The sequence below is a fragment of the Colletotrichum navitas genome (genome assembly GCF_030913465.1).
Source record: "Colletotrichum navitas strain CBS 125086 chromosome Unknown LY79scaffold_11, whole genome shotgun sequence".
In the NCBI taxonomy this organism is placed as follows: domain Eukaryota; kingdom Fungi; phylum Ascomycota; class Sordariomycetes; order Glomerellales; family Glomerellaceae; genus Colletotrichum; species Colletotrichum navitas.
The window spans coordinates 654,844-671,860 of NW_026850557.1; the positions used below are offsets into that span (position 1 = coordinate 654,844).

Sequence of the window (17,017 nt, forward strand, 5' to 3'; positions counted from 1 at the left end):
TCGCCTAGGCCCCCCCCTCCCCCCCGAACTGTCCTCCGAAATCCAGTTTCGGTTTCTACTCCTTTTCCCTCCTTTTTCTCCATCGACTCCCCCCCGACCTCGACCATTTCTGACTTCATTTTCTTCCTTTCAACCAAACCACCAAACGAAACAACCCACCTCAGGCATAGACTTACATCGTCAAGAGCCTCATTCACCGAGTCGCTCCTGCCGCCCAACACTCCCCGTCAACATCCAAACCCCGTCGTTCACGGGGTCTCACCAAACGCAAACAGAAGTTCGCCGTAGATCTGGCGCGGACCTGAATCCACCATCCTACATATCGATACCTGAGGGATCGAACCCTTCCACTCAGCAGCGATGTCAACCTCGAACCAGAACGTCGATAACATCGACGCCCTTCTCGACTTCAGCGAGTACGACAACATGTCCTATCAGTCACCTTCGCTCTCTCCCGCCATTACCGCAAAGAACACCTTCTCTCGCCCGTCAGTGAGCACCGTTGCCACCCCGACTCTGCCTTCGGCATCGCAACCCCTCACCGGCCCGAGCCATCAGTACGACCTTTACAAGCAGCAGACCGGCATTGTGCCAGGCGCACTTGCCAGCACGCTGGCCGTGAACGAGATCAACCCCCACATTAGTGGCTACAACAGCGGCTACGGAATGGATTATCTTGGCAATGGCTTGAGCCCCGAGAACGAACTCTTTGACTTCAACACCTCTCCCTCGCAGAACTCCGCAGGCCTCGACATGGACATGGAGTTCGACTCCCCGCCCGACTCTCAATACTTCTTCCCCAACCCTACTGTCAACCCTGCTGCCATCGCCGGCCAGGGGTCACCAATCGCTCCGACGCAGCAAAGCAACGTTGGCAGGCTTTGGCCTGGCATGCACTCTCAGGCTGCTCTCGCCAAGGCCCAGGCCCAGCAGAGGCAACAACAACAGATCATTCAGCAGCAGCAGCAACGACAGCAGCAAGTGGGCAACAAGCCCCGCACCAAGAGCCAACAGCCTACCGACCCTATCGTCGAACAAAAGATTACTCAGCTCCTCAACTCCATGCGTGCCAAATCCGGCGAGGACGGCGAAAGCCCCTCTCCCCTCATGAATCTGCCACGGACCAAGAAGGATGAGGAGGATATGGATGAGGATGAGAGACTTCTTGCCAGCGAGGAGGGCAAGAAGCTCAGCAGCAAGGAACGTCGCCAGCTCCGTAACAAGGTGTCCGCCCGTGCTTTCCGTTCCCGCAGAAAGGGCAAGTTCAATACTCGTTTACCTCCCACAAGCACCCGCTAACCAATGCTAGAATACATCACTCAGCTCGAGGCCGAGATCGCCAACAAGGTTACCGAGAACGGTGACCTCCGTGCGCATAACCGCGCCCTTCAGGATGAGAACAAGCGCCTGCAAGATCTCACTCGCATGCTCCTTGCCTCGCCGTCCTTCTCCAACTTCCTCGACCATCTGAGCACCAACCCCCAGGCTCCTCCCCAGCCTGCCGCTCCCGTCAAGGTCGAGAGACAACCCGAGCAGCGTCAGATCCCCAAGGACATCAATCCCTACGCCAACCAGGGTCAGCAGCAGCAGATTGGCGTGGCCATGCTCCCGGAGCAGAACATGGACTTCGCCATGCTCAACATCGACAACGATGCCTACAACTTCCAGCCCCAGGTTTTTGCCGTCCTCGAGACCCCCGATGTCCCCGTCACCATCGATACCAATGTTCTCTCTGGCAAGTCTTCCAACTTCGTCGGTGAGCAGTTCGAGTCGGACGACGAGAAGATCGAGCTCCCCACCATCGAGGCTCCCAAGGTCCTTGCTCCTGAGGTCAAGGCTAAGCCCTTCGTTGAGGAAGAGGAAGTCTTCGACGATGAGTTCGAGAACGATCCCGAATTCGCTCTCTACCATTCTTCTCCTGTCCCTGCTCCCGAAGGCCCTGTGGAATTGGACACTGAAGTCTTCTCCCACGTCGACATCTTCGGTGGCGTCGAGACCGAGAAGGTTCTTGCCCGCTACGAACTGATCGATGCCTCAGAAGAGGAGCAAAACGCCTGTGTGGCTATGGCTAAGGTGCAACGCATCGCAGCCAGCCTCGAACCCGTTCTTGCAAGACTAGAGTCGCTTGTGCTCTAATTTCACATTCGTTACTCCACCTTCACTCTAGCACCATTATTGCGGGCATTGTGTTCGCTATACCATTTCTGTGCATATACTAGCTTGATATCTGGGGTTTGGGCGTTGGGATTGACATTGGGATCAACTACACCCAAACCGGGATAGGCATTTATTCACTCTTCTTATTTGTCTTTGTGTCGTGGCGGATGAAAATATTTCTATAGGGACCAGCAGGTTCGGTATGATTGATGATTTTTACATTGGCGAGTAAGATGCGGGATCATGGGGGTTAGCCATGAACATCGTGTACTAGATAGGATTGGGTGCTCACGCTACTCAATCAAAAAGAACACCACAAAAAGAATCCAAAAACCGCCCTCACTTGTTTCTAGCGTGAACGCCATAATTGTCCTGCCGTGCCGTTATGGCCGCCCGATACTCCTAACTTGTCTCACCATGGTATAATACAGGTCCATACAACAAACTGATGCACGAAATGTCGCGTTGGTTTTACAGAACGCCCACCCCATTCTGACTATCCATTCACGACCGTCTCGTTCTTGAAACAAGCGCAGTCTATGGATGGGCCTCTCTCGGAAAAGATAGATCTCTTATGGGTTGGATGGTTTTAACGCAAAAGGCACTGGGCATCTTGGCCGAGAAAAACTCTAGCACAACGGGAGCGGGACAATCCCGAATCTACGAGGTGAGGTAAAAACAATGTCTCATCGCTGATACCTCAGGTGAACCGTTCCATTGCAAAACACGGGGGAGGGGGCAGAGGGGCCTAGCAGCAGCAGGGCGTCCAAAAAGCCGCCCCGGCCAGAGGCCTCCATCCGCCGTCGCCTTGTACCACCACCATTGATTGGCTACTGGAACATAGGGACGGCGGAAGTCGATGTTTCAGGCCGCCATGCTGTTCGGTGACCCCATCCATAGTTCACCCACTTGCCGCCCAGGACCGTGGAAATCGCTCGGGAACATGCATCTCCAACCCAGGAGGAACTCATACACGGAGAGTTAGGAGAGTTGAGATGGCAGGATGGGCGGGGGCTGGCTGCGGGATCGACGATTCGATTCGTTTGCATGGATCGAGCAATGGGTGTGATGCCCGGACTCATATCATTGCTGTGTGTAAGTTGCTACCAAGAGCTTAGTGATGATGACTGAGTCATTTTCATGGTCAGGTAAGAGTCGATGCCGATAAACTACAAAACTCATGGCGGTCCAAACGGAAATGATGAGGCTGAAACGTTGTCAATCAGCACAACAAAGAAGAGCGGTGTATTGAAGAGCGCCCATTCTATGTCATAGCGGGATTCGACTCCCAACCCTAAAAGGAAGAAGAAGAAAAATGGGACGAAAAGAATCCAGTCATGTACATCGCCAGCTCGTTCACGAATCGTTCCAGTCCTCCCGGATCAGCGCGGCGCCCTTCTCCCCGATCATGTAGACGGACGCGACGATGTTGACGTCGGGCAGGACGGGGATGATACTGCAGTCGACGACGCGCAGGCCGTCGACGCCGTAGACGCGCAGCCGGGGGTCGACGACGCCGCCGTCGGCCTCCGGGCGCATCTGGTTCGTTCCCGAGGCGTGCCAGTTGGGGATCGTGCTGGCGCGGACGTAGGCGAGGATGGCGTCCTCGTCGTCGTCCGTCACGGACGCGCCGGGGGAGACCTCGCCCTTGTTGGGACCCACGGTGAACTGCGCCATGCGCGGGTGCGAGAGGATCTTGCGAAGGTACCGGAAGGAGGCGACGGCGATCTTGCGGTCCGCCGGGTGGGCGTAGTACTGCGGGAAGAGGCTGGTTAGTTACTTGGTGGTCCGCCGTCGCGATCGTGATACCTCGTCGGAGCAAGCCGAGTGAAGCGAACGGGAAGAAGCAAGAGAAAAGGGGGGGGGGAGGAACAGAGGGCTGACAGCACTTACGTTGGGGTTGATCTTGGGAAACTCGGCCATGGAGCTCGACCGCAGCGTGACGTTGCCTCTGGACAGCGCCACCATGCTCGAGGCCGTCAGGGAGATGTACGTCTCGTTGCTGCGTGGCGTGTAATATGGCGTGGGGCCGCCGGGGTAGAAGACGCTCTCGAAGAGGTATTCGATGTGCGACTGGTTCCCGAGTCCCGCCTTGACGATGTCGCTCGCGCCGATCTTGTTGAGCTCGTCCTCTGAGAGCTTCTGGAAGGCGTTGGTGATACCCGAGGGCGCCGTGTACTGGCCCGTCGCGTTGGTGTAGAACTCGTTCTGGGCATCCCGGAGGGCCGCGTAGGTCGCGGCCATGTCCGAGGTGGAGAACTCGGGGGTCGAGGTCGCCATGATGCTGAAGACGGAGTGGTCGTTGAGGCTTGAATGCCCTGGTCAGCAGGGGGGGCAGGAGACAAAAGAAAGGAGGGCAGAGGGGAGTACGACGTACTGCTGGCCGATGTTCTCGTTGATATGGACGGGCTCGATGCCGAACTCCTTGAGCTGGGCGGAGGGGCCGACTCCCTTGTGTCTTTCGTCAGAACCAACGACGTGCATCCACGTTGAGGGGCGCTGGCGAAAACTTACAGAAACCATCAGCAGTTGAGGTGAGTTGAAAGCACCGGCGCTGACGATGACCTCCTTCTTAGCCTTGACCTCGTAGACGGCGCCAGTGGGGTGGTCCATGAAGGCGACGCCCTGGGCGCGGGGCTTCCCGCTGGACGTGTCGAAGTTGACCTTCCAGACGGGCGCCGAGTACAGCACATCGAGGTTTTGGCGGCCGAGGGCCTGCTTGAGGTAACTGTCGTAGCTGGAGCTGCGCATGAATTTGGCGTCGAGGTGCCCGGTGCCCTGCTTGACGCCCGTGCTGTTGCCCGTGTTGTAGTCCTTGACGATGGGAATCTGCAGGGCGTCGGCGGCGGCCTCGATGAAGCCGACGCCCGAGGGCGGCACGTATCCCTGGAACCCGATCTGGAGGGGCCCGTCGCCGTAGGCCGAGGGCTCGTGGGTCTTGTAGGAGGTGTCGAAGCCCTTGGCCTTGTGGTCGTCTGGGGGGTTGAAGTGCGTGCCCTGGGAGTTGGGTTTAGTCAATCGCTTTTTTCGAGAACGACATGCCCAATGTCGGTTTGCGGGAAGAAAAAAGAAAGAATCAAATCGAAAAAGATGAAGAAGCGGCATTTACCTTGACGAACAACGGGTAGACGTCGCTCCACCCCCATCCCGGGTTACCGATCTTGACCCAGTCGTCGTACACGGAGGCGCTGCCGCGGCCGTAGTAGAAGCCATTGATTACGCTGCTGCCGCCGAGACACCTCCCGCGGTGATAGCTGAGGATGCGGTTGTCGAGGTGCTCCTGGGGGGTGGTGTAAAAGGACCAGTCGATGGCGGTGCCGCCGAGGAACTGGTTGCCGCCCGGCGGCTTGTAGGCCGAGACGACCTCGGGGTTCGGCCCCGCTTCGAGGACGAGGACCCGCTGCTTGCCGGACTCGGAAAGGCGGTTCGCAAGGACGAGGCCGGCTGTGCCGCCTGGGGTGGGGGGTGACCTTTGCGTCAGTATTTCCGCACCCGGTAGGGTCACAACGGGGAGACGACGCTCGACGCACCTCCAGCGATGATGAAGTCGTATTCAGTCTGAATGGTCGCGCGGTCGATGCCCTTGAGCGGCGCGGCCGAAGCGCCGGCGGCGAGCGCCAGGAGCGTCAAGGCGAGCTGCATCGTGGACCTCAGTCTCGAACAAGAGAAGCAAACAAAAAGCATATGACAAGGCTGCACTGCACGAGAAGGCAAAACCAGGGTCAATTGAGAGCTACGAGCGGTACTTTTCCAAACGACGAAAGATGGATCTAACGACAGACCACAGCTCTCTCCACGGCCGCCCGGGACGAAGGGAGATTCAAGACCTCATATACTCGGTCGCTATACGACTAGTGCCCGTCTCTTTTGGAAAAAGAATTAGAGTCTAACATAGCCCATCTTGGCTCATCCCAATCGCAAGGCATACCGGTATCTGAAGACCTTGCTCATTCAATTCCCTGTCACGCATCATTGTGCGTCAGCCCGCCGCTGGCTGTCAGACCGGGCGAAGGCGAGGCGTACCGCAGGCTTGCTTGGCGAGAGCAGAAGGGAAGGAATGAACTTTTTTGGTGTTCCTGTTTGTTGTTCGTTTCTGACACAAAGTAAATACGAGGGCGGGGGGCGTTCTGGGGGAGGAGAAGCTGCAGCTTGGCTCGGGGTAATAGAGATAGTCAGACGGGGGCAGGTGATGGGTAGCGAGCTCCGTGGCTCACCGGGTTAGGCGGGGAGTACAGGAAGCAGGGGTTAGGCTTATTTGCTATGCAGATCACCCAGTTTTGCTCGAAATCTTGAATCTGAGGAGCGTCTACACTATGTGGGCTGCATGAGGATCAGGGAGAGGGCGAGAGAGAGGGCAGCGTTCAAGGGTGGTATGTGTTAACAAGAGCTAGGAATCATGTCTCCATGGGATCCCGACGCACGCGGAGGATGGAGAGAGCGACGTATGACAAGACAATCCGTCGACTAGGATCAGTGCTAGCGTTACCGGCCGCCGGTGCCTGGGGGCACTAGTATCAGCTACCTCTCCTCTTCATCCCTGGGCGTAAGGTTGGCCGGCCCTACTTCAGATGCGACCCCAGCGGAATGTAGGGTGCTCGTCACTCAGAAAGCGAGGCGCGAGACTTGCTTTTACTGAATTTGGGGGAGGGCAGAGACGAGAGGGAAGCATCAGATGGACATGGGAGTAAGCGGCTACCCGATTGCATGGGGAACCATTGCGCAAGGCGGTAGAAAAGGCTGAGACAGCTTATGCACTCTGGTATGATTTGACCGACGCCAGTACTATGCAGTATGGGTGCAGCGCGGCGCCCATGTCATCCCGTCTCCCGGCGCCGAGTCCACATCGTGCCCTTCTCCGCACCCTCTTCTCTGGATCTCCCCCCTCTACATCGTTGCCTGAGAGGGTCGGTGTGGGAAATCTACACTAAACATCCCGCCCAAGTCATGGCCTCCAATGTGGATGCCGCGGGGTAGGCAGACTGGGGGCGGTTTGAACCTTGTCCGACCGTTGCTTTCCTTGGCCCGTATGCAGCATATCTGGTAGCGCATTCCACGTACACTACCAAGACAGTGCTCGGCTGGACGAGCATCTTGGTTTCTCATACACAGCCTCGATTGGCTACGTGGTCTCCTTGATGTATGGCACGAACGGAACATGCGGATGCGTAGTTGCTGGAGGGCTGCAGGCTGCTTCGCAGGCTGGCCGCGCCTAGCCGATCGGCAACTACTCCGCCTTGGATACAAATCGATATTCCTCTTGGCAAAGACCTGTCTCACATGCTCCTGTTTGGCAGAGTCACTGAAAGTCTGCCTAGGTGGGCTTCCATGCGTAAACTGGGAAGAACAATGTCTCGATGCAGGCCTGATATGTGCTGTTACTTTTTGTAGGTAATTGGGCAAACTTCCTCGCTCGCCTGCCTTTTCATGATTGGCACAGACGGGTTCCGAGCTCTTCGGGTTGCTAGCCGTCTCGTTTTTGGAGTTTGGGTTACGACCATGGAGTTAATATGAATGTTGAGCATGTGAGTGCTACTCATGAGAAGACAATTCAGCCTCTGAACGTAATTAAATTGTCAGTTGCCATAGAAGAGGCGGCCCGGTGGCTGTCCGAAAGCCAGAAAAAACCTGGTTAAAGCTTATGTGAAAGCGACTTGATGCATCTGATAAACCACTGCCACTGGCCAAGATGCTAAGCCGGAAGTCGGTCCGTGGGTAAGCCAGCATCCCTAGGAGTGAGAGCCAATCCAAGAACTGTATCATCATTTACAGCAGGGGTTTTCGCAGTTGAAAGAGACTCTGCCTGTCTGCCTCGTCTTTCAATACGTATTCTTGAAAGATAACTCTCATAAGCTCTGCTTACGTGAAGTTGTGTTTGACGTCCCCTGCTAGATGAGCCACTTGGGTTGGCCCAGACTGGATCAATCATGGATTTGACTTGGATCGGGCTTTTACAGCGTAACAGTTTATTGGTCGTCCTTTCAACACATTCGCCATCCTGCAAGTCATGACATAGTTCATTTGGCGATTCTATTAGATTGCAGCATCTTGAAACATATTCTTCGGGCTGGCAAGGGTATACTTTCATGGCCCGGATACTAAGGCTAGAAGTGTGAAATCACAATATATACCACTTATATTGGACCAACAATGTCACATGGCCATACGACACTCAGAATTCAGCATATCCAGAACAAAGGGCTCAGACTGGATACCACCTGACAGTTATTCCCAGGACGGGGCCAATATATGCTTGGACCGAACTGACACATAAGCTTACTGAACAGAGTATATCTATCCATACAACGACCAAGTTTTGTTGTCAAAGGTTAATTGCAAAAATGAATCTTCGGTTCACCCTATCATTTCAGTATGATTGTACTAGAGCCTGTTCAGCAACTTTACAGATTCTTCTTACCCACGTCCTCAGAAGAGAAACTGATATCCTCGATAACTAGGGGGAGCATATCAATCTTAAATTTTATAGTTTATGCGAGAAGACAAGAACTGAAGCTACTGCCACAACCCCATTTCAATATTGCAGGTTCTAAAGACCCAAGTGTTTAATTATGTTCAAAGGCAGTGTCCAGCCAAGTAAGACAGGTCTTTACACAGACTAGGCTGTTGATACCAGCACAGAGAGCAACAGCAGTGTCATGAATTACAAAGCATCTCAGAACTAGAAACTTACAGTGATAAGTAACTGGGCTTGGGCTAACATGCTATTCAACGTCCAGGAATGGCGTAAATGTTCAATGAACAGTTCGCATTGTTGATTATAATCCTGATGCTGTTCTTTGAGCATCCATAACAAGCTATATGATTCATTGATAAATAAGAAGAGATCATAACTTGAACATAGTGAAAATAAGTAACAGTGCCATGCATAACATCTGTCACCGACAAAAGAGCCAACGTTAGGATTGTTTTCAGGTTTATATTATGAGTCCCGTCACGCCCCTGTATGAGGAGGTCTTGGTGGCTCGATCAGTCTTTGCTCCATCAGAAGACACAAGTCTATTTCTTTGCCGGGTTCCTAGGTCCATCCACCGCCTTTTCTACGGTACCAGCGATGCCATCCTTGCTAGCATCGAATTGGCTTCCAATCGCTCCATCCTTGGAAAAGGGTCCGCCGATAGCCTCGCCTAATTGAGAATTAGTGAGTGTTAAACATATGAACTATTTTGGGCTTCGGGCCTACCAATCTGTCCAATGTTGCCATCAGGGTTGAACTGCTTGCCGATGGCGCCCTCAGAGGAGATGACGCTAGGGTTCGCGGGACTAGTGTCCTTTTTCTGGCCGGCTGCCTTGGCGGCGTCGTGGATGGGGTTTTGGGACGACATGGTTCTGACTCTTGATGCTGATGCAACGAAAGCTCTGGTTTGTCTAAGGGCGATTCTGTTCATTTTGTCTTGTGCGATGAAGAAACGCGGTTTGCAGAGGCTTCTGGCCTGTACTCTTATAGGATTGGAGAAGTCTGCGTGCGTCATCTTTGGCGCACGGCGTACTCAAAATGACGTTGTTGACGCACAGCATAGTGGTGACATCATGAAGTCAGACCAACCACAAATATCTTAGGACGCATTCAAAGAAATGATATTGAGGGACTATTGGAATGAATCATCGCTCAATTGAGATCATTCCTGGTGACGCTTGCCGTAAGCGTCTGCATAACTCTCAATGAACAGCCTCGCCTTCCAGGTTCACGAAAATCCCAGCACTGTGGCTGAAGATATGTATGCCGCTCTTAAGCCAGCGTTTTTGATTGTTCGCTGACTGAAAAACATGACCATGCCCAATTCGCTGAACTTTAGGTATTGACTGCTGGTGTCAGCTTATATTCCATGGTGTATAGGAGCGTTGTCTTTGATATGCATCACCATCCAACAACTGACTCTGCATAATAGCTCTTAAGCCGCAAGAACGGACCGCGATTGTGTTTGTCTGTTTTCAATACATTAGCTTCGCTCCTCAATTGACAGATCATAATTCCCGAAGACATGAGGAATTGTGAGGCAATTCGGTATTGTTGCGGCATCAAAGCTAGGAGATAAGCTTACCGTATCGGTCAATCATGGATAACCAAAGAACTCTGTTCAGAAAACCGCAATGGGTGGCACCGACTATCAATTAACTAATGAGCCTCCCCTGGTCGCCTGAGCAGTCCTTGGTGCAACACAGCCCAGCTCATATTCCTTCACTTGAATAAAAAACCGAGTTTCCAACTCAATTATCTTCCTCGTAATCATCATTACCGCCTGGCACAATATCATGCGAGCCTTCGGAGTAGACAAATCCAATCCTGGGCTGCAAGTTGGGAGGGGGCACTTCGACGAGTCCGAGAACAATCGCCGCCTCCCGTCTCCGCCAACATTTCTTCACAGTTGCCTCGTCCTGTTTCTTCAGCCAGCGACAATTATTGCGGCCATAGCGGAACCTCTCCATCTCTTGGTTGAGGAGCAGGTCTATATCTGCCTCGGCCAGGCTCACTGGGAGAATCTGGACAGTGACGAGGGTGCCATGAGGGCAGCTGTTTGTCAGCTGCTGCGGCTGCTCTTGGACAGCAATCGACTCTGCGGTCGGATCAAGTGGTAAGACGGAGCTGGGTGACGGTAATCGTGACGACGTGTGATTGGCAGCATGTGTCAAGTCCGACTCAAGCATCTAAGCGGAACCAGTCAGCGTGACAATATGAAGTATAACAACCAGAAATTATACCTCGAGATCTCGACTCATCTGTGTACCAGCAGGAGAGCTATCAAAAGACAGGCCAGAGAAGGCAGGGACCATCAATGAGGGGGGAGTAGACGGGCCAAAAGTTGCAACTGAACGGCATCCTTCGGGCTTAAGGATGTCAGTAAGTACAGCTGAGAAGCCAGGAACTGAGTATACTTACACCCGGAAGATTTGGGAGTCCATCATATTGAAGATCTGGAAAGGTCGTAGGGGACAGATACATGGGCATGTGCCTAAACAAAGTTGTCATGGACGGGTCCTGGACGATCGTGTCGGCGTTGCCATCTGGGACGGGTGACAACGTCGTCGCACTAAGGCCAAGGGGATACAAGAAATTCGTCTGAGTAGCCAGGCCATGAGACCCTCCCGAAGCTTGCCGCTGGTGCTGTCGCTGCTGTGTGTATTGTGCCTGGAGTCGAGCCTGGGCTCGAATTCCATCCTTCTTGATCTTGGCATGCGCAGCTGAGACGCGTCTCTTCTCTCGACAGTCGGCGCATTGAGAACGAGGCACTTGATGTCCCATGGGACTCATGTACTCGTAATCTGATAGCGGTTTGTCTTTTTTGCACTTGGTACACTTCTTCAGACCGTGAGCGGCGGCGTAGTTCGACGCCACCGCGTCGTTGCTGGCAACAGAGTCATGAGGTGAGCTTCCTGCAACAGCGTTCAATGGAGTAGAATATTCGGTTTGCTGGATAAAGCTGTGATTTGGGGATAATAGCGAAGCGGATGTGGTATCCGCTACAGTCGCAGGGGTGAATGGAGCACTCGTGGGCAAAGTCGGAATGAGACGAACGGGGCCCGTAGTGTTCCTGAGGGCCTCCAATATCTGCGAGCTGTACACTGGCGGTCTAGACTGATCCATTTCTACTTGTGCTCGCTGATCAGCAAGTGGATAAATGGCGGTGGGTGTAAAGGTGTTGTCGAAGCCTGAAGCGCGTGCAGGAGCCTCACGGGCGTCTTGAAGTGAGGCCGGCATAGCCAACTGGCCATGCGTCGGAGAAGAGCTCGCGAAGGTCTCCACATCAGCCACTGGCGATGAGGATAACTCTGTTCTGGGTAGAGTAAGAGGAGTTTCGTCTCTCAAAGTACCAATCGTGTTTTCATTCGGCTGCCTCGTCGGCGACATTGGCGGTGAGCCAAAGAGAGAGTCTTCATCGTCGGAATCCATCATCGGCAGTGGAGGATCCAATTTATTAAGAGATTTAATAATGAGTAGTTGAGGTGAAGAAGCAAAGTAAAGTAGTATGGATAATAAGAATAATGAAGTCGAAGAAAAAGGAAAAGTGCCAAGTGAAGAGCCGAACTTTCTCGAAGTGAAACCTAGAAGATATGGGTTATCAGTCAGGAGCAACGCAAGGCTTGAAGACAGGCAAACGGACTTGTCAGAAACAGAAGATGGAAAGAAAAAACAAAATCAAGAAAGGTGAAGGCTTCGAAATTTGAAAAGGAAAGAAGTGACTGGAGAGGTCCCTCCTTCCCAGTCTCGCCGTTTCCCAAATTTCGTCCTTTCCTTTCCTCGTTTCCAGTCTGACATCGTTCTTTCTAGCCGAAACACGAGTATTCCAGACTGCATACAAATGCCGAGTTATTCAAATTGCTTTATAAAGCAGTTACCTACAAATAAAGGACAAAGACAACGAGAACAATGCAGTTGTTGCCTATAACAACGCCTCCTTGTACTGTACTCCAATCCTCCTTGATTGACTGTTGTTCCGCCTTTTTAAGAAAATATAGCATAACTTCGGTTGTTAGCTGACTAGCATTGAATGCATAACGTGACCTTGCGATCTCAACTTTTCAGTATTGTTAGCTGGTCTAAAGCTGTAACCCCACAACTGCAGTCAAACCTGTCTGTGATATTGGCTCGATGCATGAAAATAGCATGAAAGTTTTAGGAGGCGGGATAATTGATAATTGCGTTTTATGGATAAGCTTGGAGCGAGAATGAAGTGCCATGTCTGTCTTGATTTTGGCAAAGCTGTGACGATGGGGCAATAGCACACATGGCTTTTAAACAAGGGACAGATTTGAAGTTATAAGCGTCCTAGTGAGGGCCGGAGCGTATCTCCATGTTATATGTGACTACAAGAGTCATTAGAGTAACGACGTTATTAGTGCTAAACTCTGTGCCCTAGTTGGGTCACATGGTACACCAGATGATGGTGTCACAACAGTAACGGTATTAGAGGCATTTCTGGAAAGGCTCTTCCTTGTTATCGAAAACAGTGATATAAGATGATGTTAAAGCAAGAGGAGGTATATGATGGAAGCTGTATCGAAGACGGCTGTGTATCTTCCATTGAAAGGGCCGAGAGCTTTACCTTATGGCCTCACCAATCCCCACATAAGGACGACAGTTGGGCGCAGTCAGGGGAACCGAGCCTCTGATGCGTGTCACAGACCAAATCCATAACTTTCAGGAGGTAGATTTTTTGCGAGTACGCAATCAGAGTCTTCCAGGTGCTGTTCAATACTAGGCAAGTGAAAGCAGAACTACATACCATCTTGCACCCATGTTGACGTAGACAGTCTTGATTTGACTGCATGGCGCAAACCCCACCTCGCACAACTCTCTGCCCATTCAACTCCGCTTCACGACGCCTAAAGGAACGCGCGGGTCACTGTCTTGCGTGCACGATGTTTGCCCACACCAGGCCGGAATCCATCTCGCGGCCGCCCGATGATGGGGTTAATAATGGCTTTGTTCAGTCACGAAGAATGCAGATGGGCTTTCGTTCTATGTGGGACACCCATATTAGGGTCTGGGGCTCGGGCTTGTATTCATACATGTTAGTGATGAATGAAAATGGCTGGGTTATTATAGTGTCTACATTTAGGATGCGTTTTCTATAGTTATGATCGTCCATTCTACAATGTCCAGAATACCGTTGCCTCATTTGAGATCTGCCACAATAAATCCATGTGGCAGTGGGCTAGAGGTATCTTGCAACCTACTCCTCGTAGATGTTGGAGTCACTACGCCAAGTTAGTCTATAAGCTCTCGTTTAAGGAGCGAATGGTACTCACAAATCCTTGTTGAACTTCTCCCTGCCGTCCGCCTCCCGATTCACGAAAATGCTCACAGACGTGCCGGAGCAGACAAACTCGCCAAAACCGTCATCGCCAATGGTGACCTCCCGGTCATTCCACCCAAGAACATCAGTCCACACCTCACCAGCATGCATCTCACCAACGTGCATGCGCTTCGACCCGGGGCCTGCATTGCTCACAACGACGGCACAACCGAAGGGACGATCCCAAGTTCCGTACTTGACCCAGCCGAGGCACGTCGGGTAGTCGAAATAATCGGCCTGCTTTCCGTAGGCATATAGCTTCCTCGCAAGCGTCATCTTGGGCACAGCCCCGCCGCACGACGGGGGGAAGGGGTGCTCTCCCTTGATGCCGTAGATGTCGCCGTACCAGACGCAGGGGTAGCCCTCTGTGCGGAGAAGGATAAGAGCGTAAGCAATGGGCTTGAACCAGGGTTCGATTGGAGCTTCTAGCGCCTGGTAAGGTTGGGTATCGTGGTTCATTACCAAAGTCTGCCAAAGTAAGATTGCATCCAAGAGATTGGAGGGTTGGAAACATACCACAGCGTTGATTGGCTCCTTTTGCACAAGAGTTCCATCGAAAACCTTTCTCATATCGGCGGCATCGCCCTTGCTGATCTCGCTGAAGTTGTAGACCAGGGGGGCGTCGAAGAGGGTGAAGCGCCTGCCCATCCGCGCCAGGTACTCGGACATGTCGTCGAGACTGTCCTTCCAGAACTCGCCCACGAAGAACCACCCCTGGCCATACTCCTTGTCCAGCTCGTTGATGAACTGACGCAAGAAGTCCTCGCTATAGTGCTTGATCGCGTCAAACCGTATTCCCATGAGGGGCACCTCCTTTGCCAACCACTTGCCCCAGTTCAGCACATCATTTACGACCTCGGGGTGGTCGTAGTCGAGGTCAGATCCCATCAGGAAATCGCTGGAAACACGAAAGCGTCAGTAAGAGACGCGCAGCCAGAAAAGCAAATTGCTGAAAACTTACTAGTTTCCCTTCTCGTTATCGACGCTGTCCGCCCACTGCTGGTCACCCTTGTCACCCAGGATCTTGTAGATGGCGGTCTTCTCGTTCCTAGCATTATAGTCGACGCCGCTGAAATGATACCAGTGATACTTCATGTCGCTATGCTTGCCATTGCGGCCAGGGAAATCGTAGCCGACCCAGGCATCAATCTCGTACTTGTCGCTGACGAACTTGGTGCGGTCTTCGGGGTCGACCTCGGCAGCGAGACACTTCTCCTTGCGGTCGGCTGCGAACTTGTGGTTGAGGACAGCGTCCCAGTAAAGGCCAACGCCGTTGTCTTTGGCGGTATGTGCGAGCTTCAGGAGCTCTTCCTTTGTCCCCCACTTGGTCCCCACGGAGCCCTTTTGGTCGAACTCGCCCAGGTCGTAGCTTTCAAAGTCAGCTTGGCTGCTCGAGTTGAAGAGTGCCGTCCGGGGACATACAGATCATAGATATCATAGCCGTTTCCTGTCTTGGATGAGCCCTTGCATCTAGAATTGGATGTCAGCTAGCCGCTCGCGGTGGTATTGAAGCGACCAGAGGAGACTCACGCTGGCGGGATCCAAATGTTGTCCACTCCAAATTGCTTGAGCTGCGGAACGTGCTTCTCCAATCGCACCCAGTGTTTCTGGTCGGCAGGGACGTACCACTCGAAGCCCTGCATCATGGTGTGGTTCTCGGGGGTCGGTTCCTGGTCTCCCATGATGGGCAATTGAGTCGTCGCGGTCGACGGGTACTTTGTACGTGGCTTGGGGATACTTGCAAAATCAGGATGAGGAGTTGAGGAGGGGTAAAAAGGCGAGTTGGCGGCGCTTGATCAGGAGTCGGGAAGAGGAAGGGAACATGTTGTACGAGGGGACGGACATCTTTCATGGTAGACGACTCCCCGTCGTATTCACCGCAGCGAACAAAGCGCGCGTCATTTACTGCTTATGCCGCCTGGCACGCCATTGACAAATCTTACGAGCCATCATATCATGGCTGCCATGTTTCCCAGAATCGGCTTAAGTTTTCGGAAGTTGACACGGCGATGCAGCAAATCAAACCACCGGATCGCGGCATTCCAGCCCCTCGGGCGTCACTCGATGCCTGCTCGCCTGAAAAGCACATGCGAGCCCCCGTTTCTGGGAATGGCGCAACGCTAAGACGAATGAATGAATCCCTGGATGCGCGGCCACCGGTTTGTTGGAACTGGGCGTCGAACGGGCTCTGGGACTTGAAGCTTCTACTGCCTTGAATTATGAGCATTGACAGGGGAGTTTGACGTCATGCCGCAGATGGGCCAGATCAGGACGCAGTAGCCCGACGCGTGTTTGCTGTGTGTTTCAATGGCCTAGACCTTGACTTCCACGTTGCTGTCCAGCGAACGGGACAGCAGGAACTGCCACTCCCGCTGATTAAGCACACGCCGCACTGTGGCTGAGCTTTGGTCACGTGTCATCCTTCCTCCTACTTCGGGCTTATTGAAACTACCTAGATAGCCAGACAAACTTCTTCAGACAGACGAAAGTCTTGCGTAATACAATGGAATTCACATTAGTATTTAGACACATCTCATAATCTTACTTGTAGCATGGAATGTCAAACACAAAGCATTCGGACCTGGCACTTAGAGTGTAGCTGGCTACATTTGAAGCGTCGTCAAGATCTGCGAGGCCGAATACTTGCAGATGGTAGGCGGTGTAGGTAGGACAACCGTAGTTGATTACGTTGCTTAGTGGCTTTGGAAGAAATACTTGAATTAATGCATGGAAGTCATCTGAGGCTGATCCGCCCGCCCTCGGCTAACATGCGGATGGCACATATGATAGGCCTTGTAATGGCTGAGATACAAAACTGGTCATGATAATTTGTCTGCTTGATTACCACGTTCTTTTCTAATGTCGTTGCGAAACGGCCAGTGCTCAGACAGATGTTGAAATAACAAGTGATGTAATTGAGACGGTATCAAGACGCACCCTGGGAAACATAATGGTAGGAACACCAGGAAGCAAGGAAACAAGACAGGAGGATATCAATGAGAGCTGCATCCTTGCACATGGTTCGCAGACGGTTTTGGACCGTTTTATGC

At 52.6% G+C, this 17,017-nt stretch overlaps 5 protein-coding genes across 5 annotated transcripts; 1 reads left to right on the forward strand and 4 right to left on the reverse strand.

Moving 5' to 3' along the window:
- Positions 1 to 360: 360 nt before the first annotated feature.
- Positions 361 to 2,136, forward strand: LY79DRAFT_587962 (bZIP transcription factor; the record flags this gene model as incomplete). Its single annotated transcript, XM_060560849.1, has 2 exons — positions 361 to 1,258; positions 1,310 to 2,136. The coding sequence occupies 2 exons, from the start codon at positions 361 to 363 to the stop codon at positions 2,134 to 2,136; spliced, it is 1,725 nt and encodes a 574-aa protein (XP_060417591.1).
- A 1,377-nt stretch (positions 2,137 to 3,513) lies between these two features.
- On the reverse strand, positions 3,514 to 5,799 carry LY79DRAFT_587963 (GMC oxidoreductase; the record flags this gene model as incomplete). The annotated part of the gene is made up of 6 exons (XM_060560850.1): positions 3,514 to 3,912; positions 4,051 to 4,465; positions 4,535 to 4,608; positions 4,672 to 5,154; positions 5,267 to 5,610; positions 5,688 to 5,799. 6 exons carry the CDS (start codon positions 5,797 to 5,799, stop codon positions 3,514 to 3,516), a joined length of 1,827 nt encoding a protein of 608 aa, XP_060417592.1.
- A 3,372-nt stretch (positions 5,800 to 9,171) lies between these two features.
- LY79DRAFT_509238 (uncharacterized protein) lies at positions 9,172 to 9,560 on the reverse strand (the record flags this gene model as incomplete). The annotated part of the gene is made up of 2 exons (XM_060554035.1): positions 9,172 to 9,299; positions 9,356 to 9,560. 2 exons carry the CDS (start codon positions 9,558 to 9,560, stop codon positions 9,172 to 9,174), a joined length of 333 nt encoding a protein of 110 aa, XP_060417593.1.
- Positions 9,561 to 10,380: 820 nt separating this feature from the next.
- Positions 10,381 to 12,061, reverse strand: LY79DRAFT_509054 (uncharacterized protein; the record flags this gene model as incomplete). The annotated part of the gene is made up of 3 exons (XM_060554016.1): positions 10,381 to 10,818; positions 10,873 to 10,998; positions 11,051 to 12,061. 3 exons carry the CDS (start codon positions 12,059 to 12,061, stop codon positions 10,381 to 10,383), a joined length of 1,575 nt encoding a protein of 524 aa, XP_060417594.1.
- A 1,593-nt stretch (positions 12,062 to 13,654) lies between these two features.
- Positions 13,655 to 15,785, reverse strand: LY79DRAFT_52284 (alpha amylase). The gene is made up of 5 exons (XM_060555480.1): positions 15,498 to 15,785; positions 15,390 to 15,437; positions 14,929 to 15,336; positions 13,921 to 14,865; positions 13,655 to 13,869 (listed from the first exon to the last, which is right to left on the reverse strand). Exons 1-5 carry the CDS (start codon positions 15,647 to 15,649, stop codon positions 13,845 to 13,847), a joined length of 1,578 nt encoding a protein of 525 aa, XP_060417595.1. The 5' UTR covers positions 15,650 to 15,785; the 3' UTR covers positions 13,655 to 13,844.
- Positions 15,786 to 17,017: the final 1,232 nt, after the last annotated feature.

Coding starts and splice junctions, on each gene's coding strand:
- LY79DRAFT_52284 (XM_060555480.1), bottom strand. CDS start 15,649: ATGGGAGACCAGGAACCGACCCCCGAGAACCACACCATGATGCAGGGC. Junction 15,438..15,497: donor AACATTTGGATCCCGCCAGC/GTGAGTCTCCTC, acceptor ATCCAATTCTAG/ATGCAAGGGCTCATCCAAGA. Junction 14,866..14,928: donor GATAACGAGAAGGGAAACTA/GTAAGTTTTCAG, acceptor TCGTGTTTCCAG/CGATTTCCTGATGGGATCTG.